At 47.5% G+C, this 13,952-nt stretch overlaps 1 protein-coding gene, 1 long non-coding RNA gene and 1 pseudogene across 2 annotated transcripts; all 3 read left to right on the forward strand.

Moving 5' to 3' along the window:
- Positions 1-844: 844 nt before the first annotated feature.
- On the forward strand, positions 845-7,360 carry LOC123405575 (annotated as a pseudogene).
- Positions 7,361-7,628: 268 nt separating this feature from the next.
- LOC123404375 (cysteine proteinase inhibitor 8-like) lies at positions 7,629-7,991 on the forward strand. The gene has a single exon (XM_045098293.1). The coding sequence runs from the start codon at positions 7,629-7,631 to the stop codon at positions 7,989-7,991; it is 363 nt and encodes a 120-aa protein (XP_044954228.1).
- Positions 7,992-11,693: 3,702 nt separating this feature from the next.
- On the forward strand, positions 11,694-12,427 carry LOC123406189. The gene is made up of 2 exons (XR_006612029.1): positions 11,694-11,981; positions 12,116-12,427. It is a non-coding gene; the product is annotated as an uncharacterized LOC123406189 (long non-coding RNA).
- Positions 12,428-13,952: the final 1,525 nt, after the last annotated feature.

A 13,952-nucleotide genomic window follows, 5' to 3' on the forward strand; every position in this document is an offset into this window, starting at 1 on the left:
CGCGAAACCCTAGATGAGAAATCCCCAAATCCAATGTCAACCAAAAATCCAAATCGACTTACCTCGCTGTCTGCGGAGGAGCTTGCACACGACATTGCGGACGTACACATGGACGTGCCCCAGCGGTGAAAATGGGGACGGGGCGTGACGGACCGCTAAATCTAGACAAATCTCGGGGAAAATGGAGCTCCGAGGTCGAGCTTCGAGAGGAGAAAGCTTAACTAGTGTGGCTCGGGCATTTCATCGAACACCTCATGTGCATAGGAGGTGAGCTAGAGCACCCAAATGCCCTCCCCTCACCGGCCAGAAAAAACAGAGTGCTCTGCCACGGCGATGGGTATATATAGGCAAATTATTTGTCCCAGTTCGTGGCATAAACCGGGGCTAAAGCGCCCCCTTCTAAACCGGTTCAAGGCACGAACCGGTACCAATGGATGTGGGCTAGGAGCGCGGCCCATTGGTCCCGGTTTGTGCCTAGAACCGGGAGAAATGGGTCCAAACGAACCGGGACCAATGCCCACGAGGCCCCGGCTGCCCCCTAGGCTCATGAACCGGGTCTAATGCCCCCATGGGTCCCGGTCCGTGAAGAACCGGGACTAATGGGCTCGCGAGGCCTGAACCAAAGCCATGTTTTCTACTAGTGAACCGTGTCCAGTAGTTACCACAATACAATTTTGTGCGGAAAACTACCAAAATCTTCCTAATCTGTGGCAAAAAACTAACAAAAGTTATAACTGCCCGATTTAGCTCTTTTAACCGTTTTTTGGCAATGCTGGCCCACATGTGGTGCCAGGCTGGCCATCTTTGACGCCCCCGTGCAGACGGCCGTTAACGGCGCCCGCTCATGGCGGCGGCGACGAGCCCGGCACGCGGCGTGCGGTGGCACGGGGTGGAGGTCGGGGGGAGGAGTGAGAGGAGCCGGGACGTCGGGAGGTGCCGGGCGGCAGCGGTGGAGGAGGCCGACGCGCAGGAGGATGGCGTGCTGCTCCCCAAGGACGGGAGCGAGGCGGCCGGGAGGTACGACTGGCGGGAGGAGTGGTACCCGCTTTACCTCTCCAAGGAGGTGCCCGACGACGCGGGGCTCCCACTCACCGTGTTCAACCGCCAGCTCGTGCTCTCCCGCGACGCCGGCGGCGTGCTCCGCTCCCACGAGGACCGATGCCCGTACAAGTATGCATGACCTGAGTGCCTGCCATGCCACCAGCCATCATCGACTCTCTCTGTCTGATAATCCCCGGTTGATTTTCGTGCTCGATCACTAGTCTTCAGTCATTCGAGGAGTGATCGTGTCAGTAACCCAGTATTCATCTCGATTCAGATTAACAATAGCCCATTTCGTGCATCAAAACGTAGAAATCAATTTCCATTCTAGCATATGAAATGAAACCAGATCAGAGACCACCATGATGTATAACTGATCTTGTAATACTGTGTAGCTCCGATCTTGTAACTGATCACACGAGCCAAACATGGCCGACGGGTCTGCAGGTTAGCCAAGCTGTCAAAGGGCAGCTCGTCGACGGCAAGCTGGAGTGCCTCTACCATGGCTGGCAGTTCGACGGCCAGGGCAAGTACGTCAAGATCCCACAGGTCTCACATCCTGCACTTGTTTCTGAACAAGTTCATTCATGAATCAGCACGAATGCATGAGAAAAATCAACACTTAATTGTTGTGCATGCAGCTGCCTGAGGGCGCCAAGATCCCGCGGAACGCGTGCGCGTGCAACTACGAGGTGCGGGACTCGCAGGGGGTGGTGTGGGTGTGGATGTCGCCGGCGAGCCCAGCGGACGCCAATAAGCTGCCGTGGTTCGAGCCGTACGCGTGGCCGGGGTTCACGGACCTGTCCACGGTGCACGAGCTACCCTACGACCACTCCATCCTATTAGACAATTGTATAGGATACGGTTGTTGGTTGTTGTAGTTTAAACCCGATTCTATCTCTTCTCTGATCTCCCTTATCTCATGTAACCTCTTGATAAGATCTTGCCTTGTACTCCAAGATATTTGTGATATAAATACATTGCGGTCCGAGGCAAAGGGTTCTACGCTTCATCACATGGTCATCAGAGCCCTTCCCCTCGACGCCTAGCTACCGAGAAGAGAAATGGCTACATCGATCGCAGAGAGAGTCGACGATGACAGGCCCCGCGCTCCCCACCATCGCATCCACCCAAATCACATCCGCCGCGCCCACATCCTCCTCCAATACCTCACTCTCTCTCAGTCCACCTCCATCAGAGAAGCTCACCAGGACAAACTTTCTTCTTTGGAAGGCCGTCGTGCTACCCCAGATCAAGGGAGCACAGATGGAACACTTCCTCGATGCTGCAAGCCCGGCGCCTCCCGCCACCATCGCCATCACCAAGGATGGGAAGGAAGAGCAGGTCTTCAACTACGCCAGATCAATCTGGTATGCGCAGGAACAGCAGGTACAAGGATACCTCATGGGATCTCTCTCTCGAGAAGTTCTCGCGTAAGTGGCGATGCTCCGGACGTCAGCCGAGGTATGGACTTCCATCCATGCCATGTTTGTTGCACAAACACAAGCCCAAAAGATCAACACAAGGATGACCCTCACCAATCTGCAAAAAGGTAATCTAACCATGGCAGAATACCTTGGAAAGATCAAAACCCTCACCGATGAAGTTGCGTGCGCCGGTGCACCGCTCGGAGATGCCGAGATCATCTCTCACGTCATCGTCCGCCTCGACATCGACTACAATCCCGTGATCTCGTCCTTGGCCGCGCGGGTCGAACCGGTCACGGTTCAGGAGCTCTACAGCCAGCTTGTGAGCTTCGACGCCCGGCTCAGTATGCTGCAAGGATCCAATCTACGTCAATCCTCTGTCAACGCCGCCTCTCGCGGACGTGGCCGTGGGCGTGGACAACAAGGGCACGAACGCGGAACCGGCGGTGGAGGACGCGCCGGACACCAGGGCTAGGCTCGCCCTGGTGGTGGTGGTGACCGCGGCGGCGGTGACGGCGGCTACACCAACGGCTGCAACGGCGGCGGCTACAACAACAATCGCCGACCAAGGTGCCAACTTTGCAAGAAGCCGGGCCACGAAGTCATTGACTGCTGGCACCGATATGATGAGGACTACACGCCCGAAACACGGCAAGCTGCCGCCGCCACACGGGAACACAGTGGAGCCGATGGTGAGACGGTTTGGTGCGTCGACTCCGACGCCACAGATCACGTCACAAATGAGCTAGAGAAGCTGGCTCTCTGGGAGAGGTACCACGGCAACGACCAGATTCACACCGCAAGTGGTGGAGGTATGGATATTCTTCACATTGGGCAATCCTCTATTAATTCCCCTAGCCTCAAACGTGATCTTGTTCTTAAAGATATTCTCCATGTTCCACAAGCCGATAAGAATCTAGCTTCCATGTCCCGTTTGACATCCGACAACAATATTTTCTTTGAAACTCATCCTACCTATTTTTTCATTAAGGATCGGGCAACGAGGGAACTCATCCATCGCGGTAGATGCATTGGAGGACTATACCCCATCACATCAAGAGTCTTTAATCGACAGCGTCGTCGCCAAGTTTACTCCACCACCAAGCCGTCACTAGCCAGATGGCACCAGAGATTAGGGCATACTTCCTCAAATATAGTTAAGCAAGTAGTTAATAAAGGAAATCTTGCATTGTCAAATAGTTCCAATACAGAGTCTGTTTGTGAAGCTTGTCACTGTGCCAAGAGTCACCAACTTCCCTATCCTTTGTCAAATAGTGTGTCTCATGCTCCTTTAGAGCTTATTTTTAGTGATGTATGGGGTCATGCAAGAGATTCTTTTGGTAGAAATAAATATTATGTCAGTTTTATCGATGATTATAGCAAGTTCACATGGATCTATTTGCTCAAAAACAAATCTGAAGTTTTTTCTGTCTTTCAAGAATTCCAAACACTTGTGGAGAGACAATTTGATAAAAAGATCCTTGGAGTCCAAAGTGACTGGGGAGGAGAGTATGAAAAACTTAACTCCTTCTTTCGTAGCATTGGAATTATTCACCATGTCTCTTGTCCCCATGATCATCAACAAAATGGTTCGGCCGAACGAAAACACCGTCATATTGTTGAAGTTGGCCTATCTCTTCTAGCTCACGCATCCATGCCACTTAAATATTGGGATGAGGCCTTTATCACAGCCACATACCTTATAAATCGTTTGCCTAGTCGAGTCATTGGCAACACTACTCCATTGGAACGTTTGTTTCATCAAAAACCAGACTACAATTCTCTCAAAATCTTTGGGTGTGCATGTTACCCAAATCTTCGTCCCTATAACCATCATAAACTAGAGTTTTGGTCCACACAATGTGTGTTCCTTGGTTATAGTAATCTCCATAAAGGCTACAAGTGTCGACACATCTCATCCGATCATATCTATATTTCCTGTGATCTTATCTTTGATGAAACAATGTTTCCCTTTGCTAAACTCCATCCTAATGCGGGAGCTCTTTTGCGTGCCGAAATCTCCCTCCTTTCCAAGCCTATTCCATCTTCCAGTCATGGGGGTGAATTAATTAGGACTAATCATGTGCAAAATATCTTTGAATCTGCTGAAACTAACGCTGAAAATGCAGCTACTGGGTGTTATTTCATGTCTTCAGATGCAGCCAAATCTGTCGCGGAACTCCAAGCTGATCCTCTGGCTGCTGCAGCTCCTGTCGGCGGGCGATCCGAGGCTGCGAGTCTGCCCGCCACGGAGCCCCAGGCGGATTCTCCCGCGCCAACCGCCAGCGCCGCGCCAACCGCCAGCGCCGCGCCAACCGCTCACAACCGCGTGGCCGACAGGGCCCCACCTGCGGGGTCCACCCGCCTCGGCGGCTCCCACGCGCCAACCGCCAGCTGCGCCACGCCAACGCCCGCGCCAACCACCTGCGTCGGCGGATCCGAGGAGGATCCTCCCGCGCCAACCGACAACGCCCCACGTGCGGCGCCCACCCGCGTCAGCGCCGCCTTCGACGAGATCCCAAGCGCGGCGCCCATTGGCTCCACCAACAGTGGGCCGCCTTCTTGCCCTGTTGCTGCGGGGGCCAGCCCAACCGCCTCGACTGGATCCTCTGCGGGTGACTTCTCTGTGGACAGATCTGCCGCAACTACAACCCCTCCTCGTCATACACGGTCTCGGTCAGGTATTGTCAAGGATAAGAAATATACAGACGGTACAGTCAGGTATGACACACACAAACGTGCTTTCCTCACAAGTTCTGGTGAACAAATAACCTTGCATGATGCCCTTGCTCACAAGGAGTGGAAGAAAGCCATGGATGTTGAGTATGGTGCATTAATACAAAATAAAACATGGCGGTTAGTCTCACCAAAGAAAGGTGCAAATGTGATAGATTGCAAATGGGTATATAAAATCAAAAAAAGAGCTGATGGTAGTATAGATAGATACAAAGCTAGACAGGTTGCAAAAGGATTTAAACAAAGGTTTGGTATTGATTATGAGGATACCTTCAGCCCTGTTATTAAATCAGCCAGTATTCGACTTGTACTATCTATTGCTATTTCGAGAGGTTGGAGCCTACGACAGCTAGAAGTCCAGAACGCGTTTCTTTATGGTGTTCTTGAGGAAGAAGTGTTCATGCGGCAACCACCAGGGTATGAAAATAAGAACACACCACATCATGTCTGCAAATTGGATAAAGCTTTGTATGGGTTGAAACAGGCCCCAAGAGCCTGGTATTCCAGGTTAAGTACACAGTTACAAAAACTTGGATTCGCACCATCAAAGGCAGATACCTCCTTATTCTTCTACAGTAAGAACAATGTTACTATATTTGTCCTTGTCTATGTTGATGATATAATTTTTGTCAGCTCCAGTCCACTTGTCTGCTTAAAGATTTAAATCTAGAGTTTGCTCTCAAAGATCTAGGAGATCTTCACTACTTTCTTGGAATCGAGGTAAAGAAGGTAGAAGATGGTATACTTCTTACACAAGAAAGGTACACTACTGATATTCTCAAAAGAATAGGTATGGAAAAATGTAAGCCAGTTAGTACACCTATCTCTACCTCAGATAAACTCACCATTGAGAGTGGAGAAGCACTTGGGCCAGATGATGCAACAAACTATAGGAGTATTGTAGGTGCATTGCAGTATTTGACTCTCACACGACCTGATATTTCATACTCTGTTAACAAAGTATGTCAATACTTACATGCTCCTGCTACTTCTCATTGGACAACAGTAAAAAGAATTTTGAGGTATCTTAAGTTTACAGAAGGACTTGGTCTTCAAATTGTAAAATCTCCATCTATGCTTGTGTCAGCCTACTCTGATGCAGACTGGGCAGGATGTGCTGATGACAGAAGATCAATAGGTGGTTTTGCTGTATTTCTGGGAACAAATCTTGTGTCATGGAGTGCAAGGAAGCAAGCAACAGTCTCAAGGTCTAGTACTGAGGCTGAGTATAAGGCTTTAGCAAATGCAACAGTTGAGGTAATGTGGATTCAGACTTTGCTACATGAACTTGGAATCAAGGTGCCTCAGGCTGCCAGATTATGGTGTGGCAATCTTGGTGCAACCTATCTCTCAGCTAATCCCGTTTTTCATGCAAGAACAAAACATATTGAGGTTGATTTTCACTTTGTCACAGAAAGAGTAACACGCAAATTGCTTGATATAAGGTTCATTCCAACAGGTGATCAACTTGCTGATGGGTTCACCAAACCGCTCACAACGAGGAGGCTAGATGATTTTAAGTACAATCTCAACCTTGCTAAATAGGGTTTAGATTGAGGGGGAGTGTTAGACAATTGTATAGGATACGGTTGTTGGTTGTTGTAGTTTAAACCCGATTCTATCTCTTCTCTGATCTCCCTTATCTCATGTAACCTCTTGATAAGATCTTGCCTTGTACTCCAAGATATTTGTGATATAAATACATTGCGGCCCGAGACAAAGGGTTCTACGCTTCATCACACATCCTGCTCGAGAACCTCATGGACCCGGCGCACATGCCCATCTCCCACGACCGCACCGACTGGACGGCCAAGCGGGAGGACGCGCAGCCGCTCGCCTTCGACGTCGCCGAGCGCACCGCCCGGGGCTTCGCCGGCCACTGGTGGCGCGAGCGCGCGCCGCACCTCCGCAACCTGCTCCGCTTCGAGGCGCCCTGCGTGCTCTCCAACATGCTCGAGTTCATCGACAAGGACGGCAAGGAGCAGTGCTTCTCAGCACAGTTCCTATGCCGGCCGGCCGGGCAGGGGAAGTCGATGCTGCTCGTCCGGTTCGGGTCGACGGCGAGCTCACCGCTGGTGAAGGTGCTACCGAAATGGTACCTGCACCAGAACGCGTGCAAGGTGTTCGAGCAGGACATGGGGTTCCTGTCGTCGTAGAACGGGCATCGTTAACGGCCGTCTGCCCGGGGGCGTCAAAGGTGGCCAGCCTGGCACGTGACATGTGGGCCAACATTGCCAGATAAACGGTTAAAAGAGCTAAATCGGGCAGTTATAACTTTTGGTAGTTTTTTGCCAGAGATTAGGAAGATTTTGGTAGTTTCCGCACAAAATTGTAATGTGGTAGATACTAGACACGGTTGCGCGAAATGTGGTAGTTTTTGACAATTTACTCCAAGGTAACATATATAGCCGCTGCCAACACACAATGAGAACTACTAGCTTCCTCCTCCTCCTCCTCCTCGCCGGTGCTGCTATTCTATACCTCGCTGTCTCACCATCTGCAGCGCTTGGTGGGGAATGGCAACCGATCCCCAATGTCGTCGACGCTCATGTCCAAGGGATCGGCAAGTGCGCGGTGGACGAGCAAAACAAGGTGACAAACTGCGGGCTCAGGTTCGCCAAGGTTGTGAGCGGCAAGGTTCAAAACACAGGCAGCACTACATACCTGCTTGACGTCGACGCACTGCGGCTCGACGGCTCGGACAAAATATATCAGGTGGAGGTGGTCGAGCAGAACTCTTCGGGCAGTTCCACATGCAAGCTAGTCTCCTTTGGCCCAAACTGTTGAGCGATCGATGGCTGTTGTAGCGACAGATCGTTGAGGTTCTTGTTGCGTGATGTATGCTGATGCCATCATTTTCAAGCCAGCAATAATAAATAAATCCGTTCCATATTTAGTTCCATTCTTTATTGGCCTGTATGAATTACATATTTCTAGTTTAAGACTTTTCATACTCGTAAATACTATACTACTGCAATACTTAATTTACTATACGTAAAAACTTACAAGTGTGTTTGTTGTTTGGAAACGCTTTTTATTAGTAGTCTGACAGAAAATTTTCATCAGACGAGTCACACAATGGTGGATTCTTCTTCAATCCCTGGCTAGTGATTCTCCGACCATTTCCATTAACTGCACGTATTAATTCACTCCGAGTAAATCTTGCCTGCTGCCCAGCCCCAACCTCCTTACCACGTCTGATGCGAGTAAATCTCACCTGGCCGATCCGCCCACCCCACCCCGTCTGGCATCCCATGGGCGAACTCATCCCCGAGCACGCCGAGCTCTCTCAACACAACTACAACCACCGCGGCCACCCTGCTCCGCACCAACAACAGCACTACAACTACAACTGCTAACACGTCGTCGGTGTCCTAAATGATGCGTAATTCAATGGAAGCACAACCAGCATGGACGGTTTTGAAAGGAAGAATGACTACCATCATAAATGACGCGTAATCCAACAATGGAAGCATGTTAACATCACAAGGAAGCACAACCAACATCGAAAGGGCGCACGGTGGCCATCGGCTCGGTGGTGTTTGAACTGTGCCTGATGCAACGTTCTTATTGAAAAGCAAATTCTGCAAATATGTATCACGCAAGAAGCATGCGATAGGAACATATGATGTATTGTTAATTTGTTATATGAACAACTTGAAGGCACATTTGTAAATTATCACAAGCATGTAACATGAACATATGAATCATATTTATTTTTCTGTTGATATCGAAGCAAATTTACTTCCAGTCAACATGGAACCAAATTTTGTTCACCATGTAAACAATTTTTTGGAGTCCACACGGAAACAAATTTTTGTTCAATATGGAAGCAAATTTTAGTCGTCAACTAATAACTAGCAACACGAACTTTTAGATCAAAGCACAGTTTGTTTGTGCTCGATGCAATTTGAAGCAATACTAAAAACAAGAAGTGTGTTGAAATCTATGATGGGCCTAAGGCCCATGAGACAATTTTAGAAATCTTCAAGGGCCATGTAGGTAGTGGCATTGACAAGGGGCGGTGGAAAGTTTAGTTCCAGCTTGATAGTGGATGGAGAGGGAGTTGGACCCTTTTATAAGGGTCTCTCTTCTACATGCTCTTGGAGCATGAGAAGAGAAGAGGCCCTCGTGCACTCCTCATCCGCCGCCCGCCTCATCACGACGAGCCGCAGCGCACCACGGGTTGTGGGATTGAGCCGAGCCGAGCTCATACGTACGCTCTTAGTTTTGCTGGTCTGGAACCATCCGACCGCCTATATAAGTAGGGCTAACGCCAACCCTAGACGTCACAAGATCAGATCGTCTCTGCCTCACGCGCTCGTTCCTTTGCAGCTGCTGCCGCCGGTTACTCCGTCCCGTTCACCGCGTACACGGTCGACGGGAGAGCAGGCCTCCAATACCCCACATCTCTGGATTCTGTACGGGAGAGGGGCAATTAGGTTTTTCCGGAGCGATCGCGCGAATGTTCGCCTCCGTCCGTCTGCTTCATCTACGTCCGTGTCGCCTTCGTCATCGCCATGTCTTCACCAACCGAACCAGACCGTCACGTCCGCGAGAAGGCCGAAGCCGAGAAGAAGGCGACAGAGGATGTTGTCGCCGCCGTCGCCGCTACGGCCAACTGGTCGATCGGAGGGTATAACTCGTTTGTCCCGCTCCTGTTTATTTTAGTCCTAGTAGTATTAGCTATATACGTAGATGTTTCTACCGTATGCGTAGTACTTGCTAGTATGCTCTATAATTAGTATGTCACGAATCTAGTCAATGCCATGTTAGTGATTATTTCGCGGATTAATCTATTCGTAAAATTGACTATTTACTCAACAAAGTGCTCCGTAAGGAAATATTTGCTCTCAATGAATTTGAAGGAATATTGGAAACAAGAAATGCTTGGTAAGGAAATATTTGCTCTCGATGCAATTTTCAGGAATATTTGAAACATGAAGTACTTTGTTAGGAGAAAATGTAATTCATAAGGAATAAAATTAGATTCGGAAACAATTTATGCCACATTAATCGTGCCATAATTTATTTCCTCAAACTGCTCGATCCATTTCTAAATATCTGGAATTAGTTATCTCAAATTACTTGCTTGCATATCTGAACAAACTTGCTTCCATTATCAATACTACATCCAACGGCCCGCCAGGCGTAATCCAACGGCCCGCCAGGCGTAATCCAACGCTAAGACACTGGTCTGATGGTAGGCTGGGAATTAGTAGACTGATTCCTAGTACTTTCCATGTTTGTTTGCCTCCTAAGGGAGCGAGACTTTCTCAATTTCAAGACCTGATGAGCCGACTAAGTACTTCCTCCGTAAACTAATATAAAAGCATTTAGAACACTATTTTTGTAATCTAAACGTTCTTATATTAGTTTACAGAGGGAGTATCTCTGAGTTATTCAAGGGTAGTGTATGTGTATGTGTGTTTATAAAGCTGAGTGTATGTACACATTATGAACGTCTGCGTTTGTATCGTGTTTATAATAAACACGGCCCTAATTTTTGCATTCTTGCTTGTTTGAACAGATGTGTGCAATTTCTCTAGACTTCCAAAAAAAATATAAGATCTTAAATTCAAAACTCCCCCTCGCCAAAATTCCTTTCCATCTCTCCTTCTTATGCCCAATGAAACCACAATGGAACAAAAGGGTGGCACACGTTGGTACGACGACCCTGCCTTGTTGTCTCGAGCTTTGCTTTCAGCCGATGATTCAGAGGCAATGAAATATGGATCCTGAGATAATCACTGAATTCCAACCTGGCGGGTCGACATCAACCTCCATCATCTCCCCGAGTTGAGCTCCTATCAGGCGACCGTATTTGACTGTTTGCCAAGACACGTCATAGAAAAGCTCCCAGGTTGGCACTGTATTTATCACTGTTTTAGAGTGTGCCATGATCATGGACTAAACTTTGTGAGTTCCCATTACCCCCATTGAACAGAATGAAGTATTGTCTCCTTTGGCCCAAGCTGTTGAGCTTGTTGAAGTATTATTACGTGATGTGCTTATGCCATATTCTTTCCAGCCAACAATAATAAATAATACCGTCCATATTTAGTTCCATTCTGATCTTGGCTCTGCACTCTGTATGGACCTTAATTTTTTTCATTTTTTCTTGTTTGAACAAAGGTATGCAATTTCTCTAGACTTTCAAAAACCAATATAATATCTTATAAGATCAAAAGTCTCCCTTGGGCCAAATTCCTCTCCATCTCTCCTTTATGCACTATCCTCTTCTCCAGTCTTTCCCTACAGAGTAAAGTCTATTTTAAACCTTGAACTCGTAGCCTTCGTCTGTTTTAAATCCCAACCTTCTAATCCCTGAAGTCTGTATCCTCAACTCTCTAATTCTAGTCGTTTTTGTCCTTATTGTCGTCTAATGAGAGAATTAGGTGACGTGCCAGCGCGGTAGGTCGCTTTTGTACTTAAATGCTCCAAGTGGGTTACCCCTCTCCCCATTCTCTGTTAGGAGCGGCTCGGGTGGGGAACAGAGCTAGGGTTCTTGAGGTGCGATTGGCGATTGCCGATGACGCAACCGACGTCGCCGGTGCAATCCTCCATGGCTTCGCTTTCCGCTGATTCATCTTCTTCTCGCAGCGGTGGGCTTCGAAGGAGAGGCGGGGCCGCAAGGTTTCCTGTACCTTATTTGGAGCAAGCGATGGATTACCAGCCGACGGTGAACTGCGCTCGCTTCGGTAGGAAGGCGCCGCGGTGGATATCTTGGAGTCCGGCGAACTTGGCAGGACATATTATGCGTGCGTAGTTTCTCAGGTATGCTTTCTCAGATGTCCTCCTTTTCTCTATTTTTTGGTCTGAATCTCTTATTTCTCTGCCATGAACTAAATAACATGGATCCATCGACCGGCATGATGACCCCACGACGCCATTTCTTCGTGAATTGCTAGGAGATCTACGAGACGAAGTGTAGATGCTGGAAGATGAGATTGCTGGATAGTCAAGGGAAGGAGAGGTTGTTGTTCGGAGATAGGAACTACAGAAGAAAAATGCATTAGTTCCAGAAAAGAGAGCTAGATGTCACAGGAAAGATGAGATGCAGATGTACAAGTATATGTTTTTATTGCATGGTGGTCTTTGTTGCTGGTTTAGTTGGAGGCTTCATTTTATTTCAGTAGTTCATGTGTCGGGACAAATTAGTGGTCTCTGGTGATGTACTTGTTTGGTATTGCAATTAAATGGAAATGATCATGTTGGCATCATACGGTGTGAAATTAAAATTGGAAGCATAAGACAACATACACAGTTAATTGCAAAACCAAATTGGCAGCATACATGGAAGTGACATGTATATCATTTCATAGCCAAACCAAAAGTGGCAGCCACACATGGTTTAAAAGGGACAGTCAAACCAAAAGTGACACCAAAACCACAAGTTATCACTACACTACATGGTTTAAAATGGACAGCCAAACACAAAAGTGATCTAAGCTCACTATCCAACATCTTGAGAAATTGCCACTAGCATTAAAGTAGCTTTCCCACCGTTCAGCTTCCTCTCTTTGATCCTCTTCCTGTTCCTCTCCATGCTCCTCTCTGTGATCCTCTCTGAGGGGTAGAGCTAGTTGCCACTCTAGGAGCTTTGAACCTTGATGTTGTATCTTGAGAACCTGATGTGCTAGCTTGAGAGCTTGTTGCTGCAGTAGTTTTAGGAGGTTGAGTGCTTGCTGTTCGTGCTTTACTTCTTGTAGATTTTGGTCTACTAGGAGCTAAAGATTTTGAACCATGAGCTTGATATTTGGGAAAATTTTGCCCTTCCATGCTCCACCTTTTGCTCTCGACTCTTCCACCCTAACAAGCATATTCGTTCTTATCATCTCTTGTTGTGTATTAATGGGATAGAACCTTGATTCAATAATGGCATTGTTAAATGACTCACACACATTATTGACAACTGATTCGCAGTTTTCTGTTGTTGTAAAAAATGCCCTAGCCGAGTGAATTGGCTTTGTCCTCATGATATCCTTTGCACCATCAGGAGTTAGCAAGCCTTGCCTTGTTGTAGTTAAAATCCTCTTTGTTTGTAGCCTTAGCAATTTCCCAAAATCTCTTTTGCTACTCATGGTCCTTGTACTTCTTCCTCCAATTGGCATAAATATGTCTAGCACACACCATGTGCTCTGCCTTAGGAAAATAGTCCCTCTTACTATTAATCAAGCCCTGATCAGACATGAAAAGCCACTAAGTTACTGCACTCAAGAAAAGCATTTAAGTTTTGCATTGAAGGAAAGCTAGTTACTTAGATTGCATTACCTTGTGCTAATCAAAAATGAAGACCCAACCTTCTCCTTGGTCATAATATCCAAGTCTTTGATTAATAGAGCAATAAACCACTTTCAACTATCATTGGTCTCTTTCTCCACTACAACCCAAGCTATTGGGTACATCTGATTATTAGCATGTCTTGCAGTTGCAGCCAACAATTCACGTTGACAAGCTCCCTTGAAAAAGCAACCATCTAGTCCAATAACTCTCCTACACCCTGCTTTAAAACCTTTCTTCGTAACATCAAAACAAACATAGTATTGTTGAAATATGTTATTTTCCACATCTGTTGGATCTAATGTGATTGCCACTGTACTGCCAGGGTTGCTCCTAAGCAGTTCTAGTTGGTAATCAAACACTTCTGTATACTCACTTTTCATTCCACACATGAGTTTATCCACCACAATTTGCTTTGTTGCCATGCAATTAGAAACTAACACATCAACAAACATATGCTTTAAC

This window comes from Hordeum vulgare, chromosome 6H, assembly GCF_904849725.1.
Source record: "Hordeum vulgare subsp. vulgare chromosome 6H, MorexV3_pseudomolecules_assembly, whole genome shotgun sequence".
Classification (NCBI taxonomy): Eukaryota; Viridiplantae; Streptophyta; class Magnoliopsida; order Poales; family Poaceae; genus Hordeum; species Hordeum vulgare.